General features: G+C 37.4%; 1 protein-coding gene across 15 annotated transcripts in view; it reads right to left on the minus strand.

The window, feature by feature from the left end:
* Window positions 1-296: 296 nt before the first annotated feature.
* UNC80 (unc-80 homolog, NALCN channel complex subunit) overlaps window positions 297-17,192 on the minus strand; it is a 223,463-nt gene continuing 206,567 nt past the window's right edge. For 13 of the 15 annotated variants that reach the window (XM_043910184.1, XM_043910183.1, XM_043910182.1 and 10 more), the window contains 6 exons: window positions 16,965-17,103; window positions 14,414-14,470; window positions 7,782-7,863; window positions 6,726-6,837; window positions 5,481-5,680; window positions 297-4,196 (listed from right to left, as the gene is read on the minus strand). In XM_043910184.1, the coding sequence (XP_043766119.1) occupies window positions 3,930-4,196; window positions 5,481-5,680; window positions 6,726-6,837; window positions 7,782-7,863; window positions 14,414-14,470; window positions 16,965-17,103 (857 nt within the window). In that variant the 3' untranslated portion in view covers window positions 297-3,929. The remainder of the gene's footprint in view (window positions 4,197-5,480; window positions 5,681-6,725; window positions 6,838-7,781; window positions 7,864-14,413; window positions 14,471-16,964; window positions 17,104-17,192) is intronic. The other 2 variants (XM_043910188.1, XM_043910196.1) reach the window with 1 other exon arrangement.

Raw genomic sequence — 17,192 nt, forward strand, 5'->3', positions numbered from 1 at the left:
TGAACACTTTCCTGAATGAGTTAACCTAGTTCCTGTGTTGAAAGTGAAAGTGAAGTCGCTCAGTGGTGTCCGACTCTTTGCGACCCCACGGACTGTAGCCTACCAGGCTCCTCGGTCCATGGGATTTTCCAGGCAAGAATACTGGAGTGGGTTGCCATTTCCTTCTCCAGGGGATCTTCCTGACCAAGGGATCGAACCTGGGTCTCCGGCATTGTAAGCAGACACTTTACCGTCTGAGCCACCAGGAAAGCCCTGTGCTGAAAAATGAGAAATGAAACTCAATCAGGCATCTTAAATATTTTTAGATTTATTTTATTATATGTGCATATTCAAACACAGAAGTCTTATCTTTCATAAATATCTTTCATAAACATTTCAATATTTATTCATATGCATTTTTTCCATGCTCTTTGGTCATTTCAGTATTCATAACAAACTTTATAGTCATCTGAGGGAAATCAGCTGTGTAGTCAATCTTTTGCTTTTACCTGTAAAATGGCTAATAAAGGATTTTCATCCTGCAGTCACAGTGACTTTTGAAAAATATGGAGGTACGTTGATCTGTAATCCTAAATGATCTGAAAACAACATAAGTAAATTTGTCTTAAGTTTTTCCAAATACATTCTGCCCTAACTTATTTTTATTCTCCTGAGTGTCAAACCAAACTTTGTTTCTGAAAAGGTGCAGTTAGGACCCATTGAAGTAAATGAGGAAGTGAGACTTCCTAGTCACTGCCAAGATAAGGCCATGGACTTGGAAGTGTGAGGTGACAGGGCAACAGCAAAACTCGGTGTGATAGCAGCAAATTACAGAGACTGTTAAAGTCTCCGCATAACGTGACGGAGGGCATTTAATTTTATATTGGACTGTCATTCTATTTATGACCTTTCCTTCCCTGTTGGTCCCAACATACAATCTGTTCCTGTTCAGATACTCTCAGAGCTGGACAGCAGAGTCGAGAATGTTTTTCATTGATTAAAGGGACAAATACTAAAGAAAGTACTCTTGGTATTCTGCCCAGAGTACTCTTGGAGGCTTGGAATAGTAAACACATTACTTCCAGCCTATTCAACAAGCCCAAACCAGACCCCCAAATTCTGCGGATTTTTCTCCCAGCATTGTTGTGCCCATTTATGCCTTTTGACACTATAGTTCTAAGTGCCTTGTCCCAATGCACTCAATAACTCAGTTTCATTTTTGCAAAAAAGAAGTAAAACTTAGCTAAAAGAATTACAGAAAGCAGCAAATACTGAAAAACGAAAGTTAAATGTTTTGTTGTATAAAATGGTGTATCCAGAATTTGAACTGCTTTAATTGAATCTGAGTAAATCTACACCCACTGTTGTGGAGGACACATGCTCATTCCAAGGTCTCTCAAAAGTTAATTTCAGAAGAGCAATCTCTTGGTTGAGTCCAACTTTTTTATACATGGGAAGTAGGTGTCTGTTTTCATTTTCCTCTGAACAAGATAAATATTATTAAGTATCATAGCTTAAGAAATGATCTAGTATTACCAATACTATATTTATCATATGTAATAATTAACTTTTAGTCATATACTCAATAACATTTTGAATTATAAAAAATTGTTACTTATCTTGATCTTTTTCTAATCTTCTCCAACTTTTTTTTTTAAATAATTACTCCTTCAAACTCCAGGGAACAGTATTCCTGAGAATACATCTTGTGACAATCTTATGCACATACATGTATTTTATCAATTACACACAGACATTTAACACATTACATTCAACACATTTAAGGGCACCTTAAATGGAACAGATGTATACATCTGTAAAATCTCCATAGTCCCAGTATGAAAACATTCCTATTCTATAAGGCCCTGTTTGTCAGAGTGGAGGCTTTTTTGCAAGGTACAACATTACTTAGCTTATTGGAAAAGTTTCCAACAGACTTCCATAACACTAGAGTGAAGGAATCAGGCTAAAAGGCAGACAGGTCAGCATAGTCATGTTCAACACAGTCTATTACTTTTTAAATATATATAAAGGTATATAGGATTCTGGTCAGATATTTAACAATCTTCTTCGACCCTTTTACTTTTTAAATACTTGATACAATTATACACAGAGAATTTGAGTCAAGCATCAAGGAACTGGAACAAAACACGCACATATAGGAGACTCATATAGCCCAGACATTTGTAATTACCAAACATAAGGCCTCTAACACTAAGGGAGCAGCATAATTTTAAGCAGATGAAATATATCAGCTTAGCAAGAATCATAAAACCACCTCTTTATGTGTATTTCTGCATTTGAGAACTCAGCATTAAGCATAAATGTCCTGAAAATATTGTAAAACATAGGTCATTTACCACCTCTGTTTTCTGAATGTTTAGATTTGAAATGTTTAGTTTTGTCCTTTAACTCACAGATATCTTTCATTCTATTAGTGAATGAGACCAAAACCCCAAATTATATTGGAAAATATAAATCACAATAAAAAACAATGCCTCTTTAAGAAGCAATGCTGACAGAAAAATAATTTTCCTTTGTGATTTGGGTGGGTTTAACAGGTCTCCTTTATATATACATATGCATTTCATAACCATAGTCAAAGTTTAAGTGTACAGAATGGGTTCTAAATTCATTGCCATGTAATTGTAGTCTAAACTGTAGCCTGAGTGCTAGAAAACACATACACAAACCCACCACCATACCAATTTAGGTATGTATGTGAGCTTTTATAAGCTTAGAAGTTATGTAACAATTTTCTAATATAAACTGTTAAAGTTTTGAAATTTAATCTTGAATTGTAAGATGCCAAGTCCTACTATAGGATTAATAACACACTAAATATGGCCTCATGAGCCTCCTAAGTTTTATTCTTTTCTTGAAGTAACTGAACTTCAAGTTAAAGTAAAATACACAAGCTGACTGTGTCTATAAAGAAATTGCACACTTTATATTTTTTCTTCATAAGCTTAACATCTAAAGGATCATATAAATTTGTTAACATTGAGAAAAGCTATTTCATTGAACCAATTCTAATAACACTAATCTTAATATCTGAAAATATGCCCTTAAGGGCAGGCACAGGACACTATAAGGGAAAATAATTAAATTTCCCGATATTTTCCAATGTTGGCATTGATGTCGTCAGGGCTAGAAGTAAGAATACCATCTCTTTCTAGCTGTTATATTTAATTTTTATCATATTATAGGCTATTTATGTCTTCTTAATTTAGAATTATGTCTGATAATTTCTAGAATATTCTCTGTGTTGATTATGAAATGGAATGATCTGATGGCATTAGCATTTTGATTTACAATATGTAATGAAAATGACAGTTAAAAAATAAATTGAAAAGTTCACAGTTCTAAAAATAGTATTTTTTCCTCTTCTAAATGGGTATATTTTTGATCCAAAAAAAAAAAATGGCTGCAAGCTTATTTGCTATTAATATTTAGTTTCCCCAAACTAATATTTTCCTCTTGATTATTTTTTATGTAAATTGCTACTTGTATAGCCACCTGATTTAATGTTTTTGAAATTAGAAAAATAAACATTTGCATGAGATGTATTATGTAACCTCAAAAAATTACATTAGTTTTTTAGAATACATTACTTCTTAATATTCCTAGGTAAGCAGCTCTGTAATATTATACATTTTTAATTGCTCAAGGCTTCTTGAATCATAAACAATGTGCAGTGAAATGGCTCTGTCCCTTTACTCCTCCCTGGATTTCATGGTCTTTACACAACCAAACCATCTTAGCCATTACTTTTTTAAAGATGTTCATGAAACAACATGCACATTGGCAGAAAAATCTACTGGGATTTGTGCTACCCATTGGGTGTAAAGTGCTGTGTTTTCATATATTCCAAGTGAACGTTTTCAACTTTCAGCAAACTGATCCCTTCCACATCTTGTCTACACCTACAACACTTAAAAGGTACAGAACTAAACATGAGACTCATCTAGGTCTACATCTGTTTCCCCCCGCTCCGTGGGAGTAAAAGGGAACTGGCTCGCCAGCAGGGGGTTCTCCATGCCGTTTTCCTCACTGATATGAAGAACAGTGTCTCCGTGCTGTAGGAGGATGGATGTCTCAAGGCCCGCGAAGTCATCAGGGTCTGAGAGCTGCGTAGACAGGGGGCTGTGTGCCGTAGCACCTGGTACTTCTGTGTCCTCCTTCCTTCCTCCTTCTTCAGCTGGCGGGATCTCACCCTATGACCAAAAGGATCGTCACATTGAGAGGTAGGATGGATACCAGGAAAGAGGATCAAAAAATACTGTTGTCCAGCTGTGACTGGAAAGGAATCGCAAGGCTGGACCTAGTTTTTTAGCCTTTGGCATATGCGAGATTTTATATAGGCCCTTTCAACTTTCTAAGTCTCAGTTTTCTAACCTGTTGCATGAGCCTCATTTTTTGCCCTGCTCACCTTGTAGACTGTGAGGGTAAATGAGATAAAGGTATTACAATGATTTTAACCATTAAAGACTTTAAAAATGTATATAGTATATTGCCCCTTAGCTTTCTTTAAATACCACATGAGAAGAACCTGGGATTAAAACAACAAGAAAAATATCTAAACAGCAACAAAAAAAGATCAAAACAAAAGTTCCTCTCAGAAGATTCTATATTTAAAGGGCTTCCTTGGTGGCTCAGATGGTAAAGAATCCACCTTCATTGTAGGAGACGCAAGAGACGCGAGTTTGATCCCTGGGTTGGGAAGCTCCCCTAGAGAAGGCAATGGATACCCATTCCAGAATTCTTGCCTGAGAAATCCCATGGACAGAGGAACCCGGCAGCCAGTCCAGAGGGGTCGCAAAGAGTAGGACATGACTGAGTGATTAAGTATGTATTTAAAGATGTATTCATCTAAATTGGTAACTTTATTTTTTTGAATTGAACTGTCAGCCATGTATAGTATACTGGTTTTCAATGATAATTTTATTTTTTAAAATTTTATTTACATATTTACTTATTTATTTTTAACTGTGCTAGGTGTTGCTGCACATGGGTTTTCCTTAATTGTGGCTAGTGGGGCCTACTCTTTCACTGAGATACGCTGGATTTTCACTGCGGTGGTTTCTCCACTATGCAGCGCGGGCTCTAGGGCATGGGCTCAGTAGTTGTGGCACACAGGCTTAGATGCTCCGTGGCATGTGGTATCTTCCCGGACCAAGGATTGAACCTGTGTCCCCTGCATTGGCAGGCAGATTCTTAACCAATGGACCTCCAGGGAAACCCTCAGTGGTCATTTAATTATGAAATATTTCTTAGTTTTTTCATAACAAAGAGTATAAAGACTTCTATTATTCCTTCTCAAGTAGATATACTCTTGGCCATACTTTTCAATTGATTTTTTTTTTTCATAATGATAGGACCAGTGTCTGACGAAACATTACTGACTCAGGCTCAAATGATATGGATGACTTTTACATATCACCATTCCTAGACAGACATATGCGAAGAGCAAAACTTGCCTGTTTCTCCAGGGCTCTCACCTGCTTGGGAGACAGGCTGTGAAGATCAGCAACAACAATGGCGGGGGAAGACGTGAGCACTGGCTTGTCCATTCCTTCCGGCTTCCTGGATGGGGCTGGGCTGCAGCCCTGTGGCTGGCCTGTGGCAGGAAGTGTGTCTGTTGGGGCACCTGCTGGCTCTGGCTGAGCCTCGATGAAGGTCACAGATCGCTTTTGGTCTGCTGTAGGTCGGAAATAGAGCAGTAAATCGGAATAGGAGGATAGTAAGTTGGCTTAATAGTTAGCCTTAACCAGTGTCTCCTGACTTTCTTAGTAAAGACATTGCTGGTTTACCAATAAATGAGAGCACATTAGGCCATTAGGTACATGTTTTGATTTTACCTTCTTAGGGGCTTTCCTCATAGCTCAGCCGGTAAAGAATCTGCCTGCAGTGCAGGAGACCCAGGTTCAATCCCTGGGTCAGGAAGATCCCCTGGAGAAGGAAATGGCTACCCACTCCAATATTCTTGCCTGGAAAATCCCATGGATGGAGGAGCCTGGTGGGCTGCAGTTCGTGGGGTCCCAAAGAGTTGGGCATGACTAAGCAACTAACCCTTCACTTCACTTCTTACAAACAGTAGCACATGGGTAGAAAAATCATTTTTACATTAAACAGCCTTTTTGCATAAATTGTTTTTCCATAAAAACAAGATCAGTACAGAGTATTAAGTGAACTGGGTCATCGCTCATAACAACTGCCAACAGGAATTAAAAGTTCCTATTACTCATCATTCCCTCGTCTTTGGTAAGACATATAACAAACCCAGTTCCTGGCTTGGGTAAATAAAACACAACCTTCTATCATCAAATTTCATAGTATTTGTGGTTCAACTTGGACTTCCCGGACCAGGGATTAAACTTATGTCCCCTGCATTTGGCAGGCAGATTCTTAACCATGGAACCTCAGGGAAGCCCTCAATAGTAATTTTAATTATTAAGTATTTCTTAGTTTTTTCATAGCAAAGAGTATAAAGACTTTTGTAAAGACAATTCCCAAAGACAAGGGAATTATTCATTTACCTAGGTGCATGACGAGAGAGATGGGATTGAGGAAGATGAGGGGGAAAAAAGGCACTCAAGTTTCCTGGGAAACTTCTTCCCTTTTCCTAGTGGCTTCCAAAGGTGTGTTTACTGCATGACTCTCAGTCTCTGAAGGCCTTCCCTGCTGTGTGGCAGGGCAGTGGGCCGTGTGTCAATGTCTACCCAGAGGGACACAGGAGGCCTCACCGGATGGCTTTGTCTTAGGTTGAATGCTCCTGCGGGTGGTTGACAGCCGAGCCCCATGGCGGTTTCTGGGTTCAGTCTGAGTCTTCTGACGTGATAGTAGAGGACGCCTTAGCTAAAGGGAATAGGCAGAAGAAAAAGCTAGCAGGAAGGATCTAACTGCTGGGAGGAAAGACTGAATTCAGAGGTTCTATGGTTTGTTCTCTTCTTTGAGGGTCTCTGCGGAGTCTTATGATTGTTCCTTACATTCTTAGCCAATAAAATAAACTTCTTCCTGCATACTTAAACACAAGTACTTATATAATTCTGGCATCCCCTTTAACCAATCCTATATTCTATCTTACGATTATTACCCCTTAATATAGCTTAAGAACATTAATAGAAATTAAAATAGTCATAGTAAGAATTTCAGGATATAAAACTAGCAGTGATTGCTTACCAGTCAGCCTTTGCTCACCCAAAAGCTGTAGCTGAATATGTTCTAACTTTGAAGGAAAGACTGATGAAAAACACCCTAGATTCTGCGAAAATGTCCAGCCTCCAAATCAGTGCGGGGATGTTCCCATCAAAGCCACAGCACAAAGCCTCATTTAGATTTTTATTTAGATGGTAACATAAAGGAAACCTACCCCACCAAAGGGAATTTTTAAGGATAATCTTTACTTCAATTTCAGTTTTAAATAGAATCATTAATCTTGAAATGAGGAAGAAAGGATGACTGTCTCTGCCTCTCTACAGAAAGAGGCCTGCAACGAACTTAATAACAAATCTTCCATGGTCAGTAGTTTGACTGGCCATGGTTTCTGGATAGGGAGCAAATAAAAATACAAGCCCACCTATTTCACCAAGAGACCAGGTTTGCTAATAAGATGCAGAGTGAAAAACAGAAGCCCCAGACTCTCCACTTTGCCCAAGCACTCACCATGTTTTAAAGTTGCTCTGTATTGCTTATTTCAGGTGGGGAATAAATATTTCAGGTAAGAGTCTTAATATACATTAAAAATTGACTAGGGCTTCCCTTTCACCGGATGCCTCCCCTGCCCCGTCAGGGCTACTTACCTGCCGCAGGCCCCTCTTCCTCCCCAGTGGCGGCTGAATGAGAAGGTTCTGTTGGCCAGGCTCACTCTGCACACTTGCCACCCTGTCAAGAGCGTCACCAGTGTCAGCGTGCCCGGAGCAGGCACATGAGACCATCCTCTGGTGGGTGTTAGTCAAAATCACTTACAGGAAACAGTCACTTCAAAGATACCATTATCTTTGAAGGAGGGCTAGGAAAGGACCCCTGGGATGGGAATTTCCACAGGTTTGGGAAGGAGGACACGAGGCCTTGTAGCCCCAAGCTGCCAAAATTGAGATTCTGTTTTCAATCACTGATGCCGGTCTGTCATTCAGCAAAACATCGATTCGATCACACCCCTGGTTTGGAAGCCGCCAAAAGGTTTAACATGTCATATGCTAATCTCAATTTTTTTTTTTTTCAAGGGTAAGGAGAAAGGTGATGACGAACAAACACAAACAACTCTATCACATGGATGGGAACACCTTTTAAAATATTTCAGTTTACATGAAAATAAGATGGACAAATATCAAACACATCAGACACAGAATCCATTTGGGTGAAGGGTCACATTCAACACATGTTTGCAGCCTGAAGTCTCTGTGACTGAGTAAATAGTCACATAGGTAGACAATGAAAATGTCTTTAAAAATGATTTTAGATTTATAAGGCTGGCAAAGTAATTAAGCTATCATTACAGCTTAGTAGCTTAATTAATATCGAATAGCTGCACCCAAATATAGCACACAATTTGTAAAAGTAACAACCTGCTCCTCCCAAATTTACTGTGTATGTGTGTCTTTTATATGCAAAAATGGCTACCCGCAATGGTCCCTATTTTAGTATTGGGTGAAGCTGAAAACACTGTCACGGACCCATGATCTTTTTTCATTCTGCATGCATGTATAATAGGGATTTATAATGGGAGTGGAGGTGAAAAAAAGAAATATATTGTGCCCCAGAGAACATTGTAATCCTGTGGATGATGCCAATGTGATTAATTAATTTCGGCTTTGCCTTTGCGAAAGGAGAGTCATCTACAAATAGTTTTTACAGTAAAATATTCCACAGAGGAATGTAGTGTCAGCAACTGTCCATGAAAAGGAAAAGACTGTATGCATTCATTGCCATTTAAAAAAAAAATGAGCTCCCTGCAGTTGTAGGGAGAGAAGTTGATGGCAAGATGGACAATCAGACATTTCCCCTATAATTAATCATTACATGGTTGACACAGTCACGTGTCATTTTTTAAAAGTCTTACTCATATTTCCACTAGAAGAAAAATTAATGATTCCCAAATGGAGTTTACCATAGTTTTTCTGAAATAAGGAAGTAATTATATCATAATTAGGCCATTTGGGATACATGAAATTCCATAAAGAGTTTTTAAAACAGGTGTTTCTTTAGACTTTCTTATTCTCCTGAATATCAAGTTCAAAAAGATCAATGTACATTGTTTTTATACATATATAACCTTGTACCATAAATGACCTTTCTATGTAGATGGAAAATTACCTCAAAGGAACAATGCAGTAAATCCTGATAAGCAATACAGACTAAGTTGCTGGCATGTTTGAAATGACATCTCCTTATTAATTATACATTTTAATATGTGTCTTAAACTGGAAAGAGTGAGTATTCAATTACCATATGCACAAAAGTAGAAACAAGTTTTTCCCAAAGACCAAGCAAAGCTTTCACTGGAATGGATTCTTCATTGACATCTAAATGTTACCTCAGTTCCCTTGGCCATAAAGGGAGGTTAATACTTACCATCTACCTCCCATTAAGGTAGAGAAGAGAAGTTAGTCAATGTAAAATGATTTGAACATGAAAAGTGATGCAACATAGTATGCTTCATTGTTTTACATCTGTAATGAGTTTATTGCTTCTAGAACACCAGAAGGAAGTAGGTAATAAAAAGTCTTAAAAATAATTGGGTAGAGAAAATGAAATAGAGGCAGTCCGCTTGTTTCACTTTTATTCAGTAATCTGAGATTGTGAGAAAAAAAATGGTGCAAGAAAAGAAATACATGTCACTCAGGGAGTGTTAAATGCCAAAACGTAATGGTAATTTCACGATGATTATTCCAAGGAAGAATCAAAAGCATCAAAATTTTCTCTATGGATAGAGAGGTTTAATCTAAGAAATGGATCAGGTTTATAGATTTAGTATTTAGTTGCTTTATAAAAATGATACAGTTAGTGTTTCATGGAATGCACATATCAATGATTAAATTATAGAACATTCCCTTGGAAATACAGCTCAGCTAATATATTCTCCCTAAAAATATGATGCTAACATGTTTATATTTGGAACATCAAAGTCTGGCTTAACTGTGTGCAGAGGATACATTAGTAATAAACAACCAGAGAAATTAATAATAGAAGTAATGCACACAGAAGTAATTTTGGGTCTATATCAAATTGGAGTTGCACGTAAAATGTGGTTTCAGTTTTGTTCTCCCCATGTCATGTAATATTTCTGTCATGTGCAGGATTTGTGATATGTGACTGTCCAGTGTGCAATGTAACACCAGCCAGAAGACCATGGTGTCTGCCCTAAGCACTTCTCTAGAGAAAACTGATTCCCTAAAAATTTTAATCTTGGGAATGAGAAATGGCTGATTTCCACTGTTTTGTCAAATAAAAAGGTAAAACCATAAGTATAAAAGCAAACAAAACTTTCTAAATTGAAGTTAAATCATCCTTGGTATTTCTGAGTCACTAAGCAATATTACTCTGGCAAACAATCTGGATTTTAGAGAAGTAAATATGGTTCTTGGCAGAACTGGTATGAGTCAACTGTCTACAAAAACCAAAGACCTTACTCAAAATGCAAGAAAGTAATTTATAAGCTAGAAAAATTTAGACAATGTTAGAAGACAATTCTGGCACAAATGACTTCTTTTCTCTCATTTCAGCATGAAGACTTGGAGTGTATAAATATGTTGTTTAGTTGCTAAGTCGTGTCCGACTCTTTTGCATTGCAGATGGATTCTTTACACCTGAGCCACCGGGGAAGCGCCATATACAATTAATATGTATGCATATCCTAATGAAATACATATCTAATGGTATTTCTTAAAGGATAGGGAAACAAAAGGCCATTCAGTAATGCAATAAAAATTTCTGTCACTCATCTCAAAGTACAAAAAAAAAGTGTATTTCAACACAGAAATAGAATTCAAAATAAAAGTTTAAAGTAAAAATACTGGGTGAAATTAGTATATAGGAAATGAATTTGTATTTTCATTGCTTTTATCTATACTTTTAGTTTTAATTTTATTATGGTTAGAGAAATCTGGAGGCGGAACAAAAGGCACACAGCATAGCCATTTTCACTGGGTGATTGCCTTGTGCTGAGGAATGCATGAGGCCAGTACAGACAGAACCATAAAGCATTTATAGGAAACAGGGACATAAACAGTAGACAAAATCCTACTCTTCCCTTTCCCAGTAAAAGATTAGTGTTTAAAGTTTACTTAGCCTCCACAACATCCAAGAAAATGTATTTTAAATGCCACAGCATTTAGAGATTAGAGACTGGAATTCAGACAAAAAAGGGAAGGATCTGGATCTTAGTTCTCCTGTAAGAACTGATTTAACACCGGGAAAGTACACTTCTCTGTGTATCACAACAGATAAACAGATATTTTTTTAGTTATTAATTCTCAACTCCATAACAAGGTTGTTTTAATCTTTTCTATTTGGGTGTATTTGCCAAATTTTCATAGTTTAGAAATGTGGATGATCATGAGATGGATAGATTATTTTTATTTTGTTTCATGCAGACTATCTATCTTGTTCAAGCTTGAGTCACATTCTTATTTTCCACTGTGATTAAAATTACCCTTACAGAATCAAATAGCGTTGTAATCTCTTCTCTCTCTTTTATATTTTAAGCTAGAGTTGATTGTCAATTCCTTCCTTTCAAAATGTTCTAACATGTCCAAACAAAATTTAATTCTCAAGTATAAACTTCGAGGCTTAAGTGCTTAAATAACATTTTGCATGTTTATATTCTTCTGGAGAGAGAAATATGGCCCATGGTGTGTGTATTTGGGGGTGGGCACAGGGAGGGAAGATCTACAATGAAGTTTCTGTATTTCTAAGAGCAAAACTCTTAAAGAAGAGAATTCTTCCATGATATACATACTACTGCAATTTATTAGTTCCAAAAGAAAAAAAAAATTCACCATAGCATAGTGATTCTTACAGACTTATACATCTTCCTATGAATCTTTATAAGAAACCAGTTAGCACACATTAAAAAAAAATCCTGGAAGAAATTTTCTAAAGGTCTGCAAAATTTTTATTGGTTTCCATCTATTTATCAGGTTATACTATTATCCTGGAGACTTCCTCATTTAGGCCTCGGACCAACTTGCCCATGTTGCCTAAAACAAGTGTTCTTTCAAAAGCAAATCCCCAGAAAGTTTATCAAAATGTGGGGTTGGGGTGAGCAGCAGGGTCTATTACTTTCTGTTAGGGATGTTCCTGATATTCTTTAAGCTTTAAGTCAGGTTTTCCTTAGTTGAGGGCTCAGGTGTGTGCTAAATGTAATTTACATAGTTAATATCTTACTGCTTCTTTAGAACCTTAAGGATCTGCACCATAAAGAAGTTTCATGCCAAAAATAAGAAAGCCTGGAAACCAAACATAAAAAGTATATATCCTATTTTATAAACCCACCTCTTAGTAATGCCAAAAGTTCCTCTCCTCCAAAGAGAACTTGGTGACATGATAGCGTTTGAGAGAGATGATTTGCAGTGTATGGCAAAGGTGGATGTGCTACGGCTGTCAGAAGGCCTCTGCACTTGTGGAACTTTTTCGAATCCAAAGTGAGTGTTTCATTTTCTGGTTTCTTAATGATCACTAATGAATCAGGGTGAGTGGCATCCAGAACTCAAACACACCAATTACGGGAACAACAGATCAACAAAAGTTGATCCAAAACAGTCATCAAAGAACTCACATGATTGACTAACTCATCTATAGATAAAACCTATAGCATTGGCTCTGAACCACCCTCAGATAGCAAGAACTCGGGGTTTATTCCAACCTACACTGGACCAAAGGCAGACTGGATTGGTTTAGACAACTCCAGATTAGTCCATTTGAACCCTAAGCCTGACAAAGAGGGCCAAGTCCTTGGGAGAATTTATAAAAATTAACTCAAACTCTTGTCTTCTCTCACCAACCCCAGACTAGTATTTTATTCAGTAAGAATAGAATTTGGCCTAGTTAGAAAAGATCTGGGACAAAATCTGATTTAATACTTTCTACTGTCCGTAGGACATTGAAATCATCTTCCTAGCTAGATTCTCCTGTCTTGTATGTAATATTAAGCATTAAACAAATAAATGCTTTGAAACCAGTGGTCATGGTGCTAGGCTTGGTTCAGAGCTCTTCCAATACTGTGAACAATGAAAGAAACCAGCTTGAGGACTACTCTGTTCTTCCCTGTCCTTGAAGTTCTCAATAACGGAATTAAGCCTGCACTCTTCAGCACCTCCACATTTACCACCAATAAGAGACTGATCTATCCAGGCAGGGGCTTGCAAACACAAATGAATGCCATGAATTATGGGGCCAGTAAAAAAACAAAACAAAAAGATACACCTGATGATGCAATAAATTTCCCATTTTCAGTTGTGAAAGAAAATGTGAAATCTGAACAAGATGCAAAAAATTAAAAAAGGACAGCCTTTCACAGGAACGGCCTCTCAACATTTCCTCATCTTTGTGACACAGCAATAAACACGGAGCACTCACTATATAATGCAAACCTGAAAGGGAATATTTTCTCTTGAGATGAAACAAAGGCACTCTTAGCATGAACAAGAAGCATTACCCCTATGAGGATTAGTTGAGAGATGTGAATCAACAGCACAAGATTAGGAATGTTTGACGTGGTTTATCTGAGTGTTAAAGGTGCAGGCCCCCTTTCTGAAGCTTTAAACCAATAGCCAAACCATTATATCGTTCACATCATGAGAAGTCTCTTACCAAGAAATGTTTGTATCTGATATTTCATGGCAAACTGGGAGTCATCTTAGCACTGGGACAGACAGTCTTTATATAAACATGGTTTGAACAAGCTATCATAACAGCCTGTCACATTGCATGCACCAAAGAGAGGGAATTATATAAATCATATTGACATTGGTATTATTATAGCATCACTGTTTTCTTATCACCCATGGTATTGGCTGGAAGACTTGTCTAGATTGGGGCTTCCTAATGATGGGGAGTTGTATTAAAAGGCTTTTGAAAAAAAAATTCTTAAAGACTATCAGCATGGGAGGGAATGTTTAGCTGGGATAAATTTAACATTTTGTATATCAAACTCTTGAGATGGTCCATGGGATAAACCCCTAGAAGAACTCCAGGGATTTTTTTTTTAAGTAAACTTTTTAGGCCATTTGTGATGGAGCTCTGAAGCTGAAAAATGAAAGAGGCTACACCTTTGACTTCCAGGCTCGTGTGTTTATGAGCAACAAAGGGCAAGGAATGGAAATCGATATCAAGACGGGGCGAGAGGAGACAGAGAGACAGAGAGACGGAGGAGACAGGGAACAGCTCATTTCCCAGCACAGACACCAATACACAGGTAGCATTGACACTGTACCTAGAGAGGCTGCCCTCGGCGGCCAGGCCCTGGGAGTCATCGAGGACATTAGGTTCACTGCAGGAGGGGTAGGGAGATGAAGCATTTAGGGAAAGAAAATGCAAAGAAATAAAAGTAAAAGAAAGAAAAAAAAAGGCATGCACTCTTCTGCTTCCAAGAACCAAAAATAAATAAATAAATTTAACAGAACAAGGAAGGAAAAGGAGACAGTCAACCATTTCACCTTGTGCTGGGTTGGTCAAGACATAGGACTCAAGGCAATGGGGAGCGGGGGCCTTTGGGTGGATATGACTCTTAGAGGAGTGATCTATTTACTGGTCGGGAGTTGGGACTTGTGATAAGCTCCGAATGGACACAGGAGCTCTGGAACACACTGTGGAATGAGTCTGTAGAAGATGAAACTATCATTCCTTTGATAACCATTTGGCTGGGTGGCTATGACTTTTCACCTGTCTTGTTCTATAATGTTTCATTGACCAGAATCCTGCTTCTTTCTTGTGAGTTGTGACCCGATCACACAGAAACCTCTTACCATGAACTGTCACAACCCAACTCTTGGAGCTGATGCCATTAAGAAAAGCAAAGAAAGAACCCGATTGCACCTGCTAATTTTGCAGTGAAAAAGGAAGTGAAGGTATAGAAGGAAGACAATCCTGGTATATTCACATGGAACTTGCATTCACCTCCTCACTCCATCCTCTAGTGACTGAATTGTAAATGCCAAAAGAAAAAATCTGTCAGCTTGGTGAAAGAATAGTTAAATAGCTTATTGATTTATTTGGGTGCCGCTGATTTATTGGGGTGATTTGGGGATTTGTGAACAGAAACTACGTCATACATATTTCAGTGACTGGCTCTGAGCTAAGTGTCCACGTGGCACTCAATAAGTAGTTGTTAAAATGGATGGAATTAAACTCTTTAGGAAAGTGGAGTGCCTTCCCCTAGAGAACTGCTGTTCACCTATACTGTAAAAATAGCATCCATCCTCAGAAAGAGGCTTTCTAACAGAGAGAGACATCATTACCTTTGCTAGCCCTCCCAAGCATGACTCAAGACCAAAGGGTTTAGCTATATTATTTTTCTGGATTTCTGGTCTATCCATAATAGAACAAATTTTCTCCCCAGAAATGAGATAACTCCTTAATGGATATGTACAAAGGGAGTTGATGGCCTGGTTATGTCATGTAAATAACCAAAAAGAATCTCTACTTAAAATTCCCTAATTTAAATAAAAACTTTTACATAGACTAATAGTTTTTGTTTATTCTCAATAAAGTTTGCATATTTCTAGAAATTAAAAATAAATCACTATGTACCAGTATTAACTGCTTGTATGACTTTACATCTTTTTTGGCTATTTTATAATTTGGCTCTCTTTTTTGGTATATTTTATTTATAAGACTTCCTTATCAAAGATAAATTATCAGTAAGTAAAGCAGTACCTTACAATCTTACAATGATAATAATACTTTTATATTACCAATTTTTATAACTCCATAGTATATAACTAATGCTTTCTTTACAAGTATGTAATTTAGTTATTAATATTTTATCATTTCCCCCATTTTTAAAATATTCTGAACTATTTGGCTATATTTCACAAATTTTACTTCATCTGTACAGTTCAGGAATGATTTGCTAAAGGATTTAGGTACACAGTAATTATTTCTGCGTGTAAATTAAATTTATCTGAGCACAAGAATGTCTCCTGATTGTTCTTATTCTCCATGTATAAGTTATACCACAATAACTCCATAGGTAATAAGAATAAACAATACACTAGATAAAAAAATAAGACTGATTCTTTGAAAGAATCCAGTTCCTGAAGTAAAAGTCCTGACTCTGAAATAGATAATGTTTTATTTCTTATGTCAGATCATTTTCTGTATTACCATATAAATGGTAAACTATGTATATAAAGTTTCAAATCTATATTCTTAGAGGTTAGAGAGCACCAAAGAAAATGTTTTAAAGAGTCTAATTATGGAATCATAAAATTCTATAGGTAGAGAAGTTACCTTTAAAAACAGATTTTAGCTAACCTCTCATTTCACAGAGGAGAAAACTGTGGGCTCTTATTAAATGACCCGCCCAAGGTCACACATACTGGCTTAAGTCTTTTTTGCTTTGTTAAGCATCACTACCTCCAACTAAATACTGATGACATATCAGAAGTCTAAACTACCAAGTATATCAAGCCAGTCCCATACACTTGCCAGGTACCCATTATTAGCTTAGCTGATAATATATATGAAATACAAGAATGTCATCTGAAAGAAGACCATGAAAGAAGATCATATATCTATTTATAGAAAAATGTTAAGGAGAAACAATGCTTGGATCAGAAATTGAGATCCCCTCGACTTGCCTGACTTAGAAAATGCTACAAATTGTTGTGCAAACCCTTGTTGAAAATTTGTTTGAATGGTCCACTTGAAAAAAATGGATTGTTTGCTTCTCTTTAGGCCCTTTTTAGTGTAACAGGAGTGAGTTTTCAGAATTTATACCTTTGCCCCCAGATGTGGAGTGTGACATATCCAGGGCTGTTTACCTTTGGCTGGGTAACATGCCCACCTCAGCCTGAGGTGCAGACGTGCTGGAGATATGGCTGGAGAACCGCCTCCTTCCAATGGTGCTCAGGAGGTAAGCTTCTTGTTCACTTACCACACTGGGCATGCTGACAGAGTCATCTGAAAGCGCCAGAGGAGACAGTGTTAGGGAATTATGATGCTGACCAGCAAACCCAGACCAGCTTCGTACTTGGGTTCCATGCTTGACG

This window comes from Cervus elaphus, chromosome 8 (genome assembly GCF_910594005.1).
Source record: "Cervus elaphus chromosome 8, mCerEla1.1, whole genome shotgun sequence".
In the NCBI taxonomy this organism is placed as follows: domain Eukaryota; kingdom Metazoa; phylum Chordata; class Mammalia; order Artiodactyla; family Cervidae; genus Cervus; species Cervus elaphus.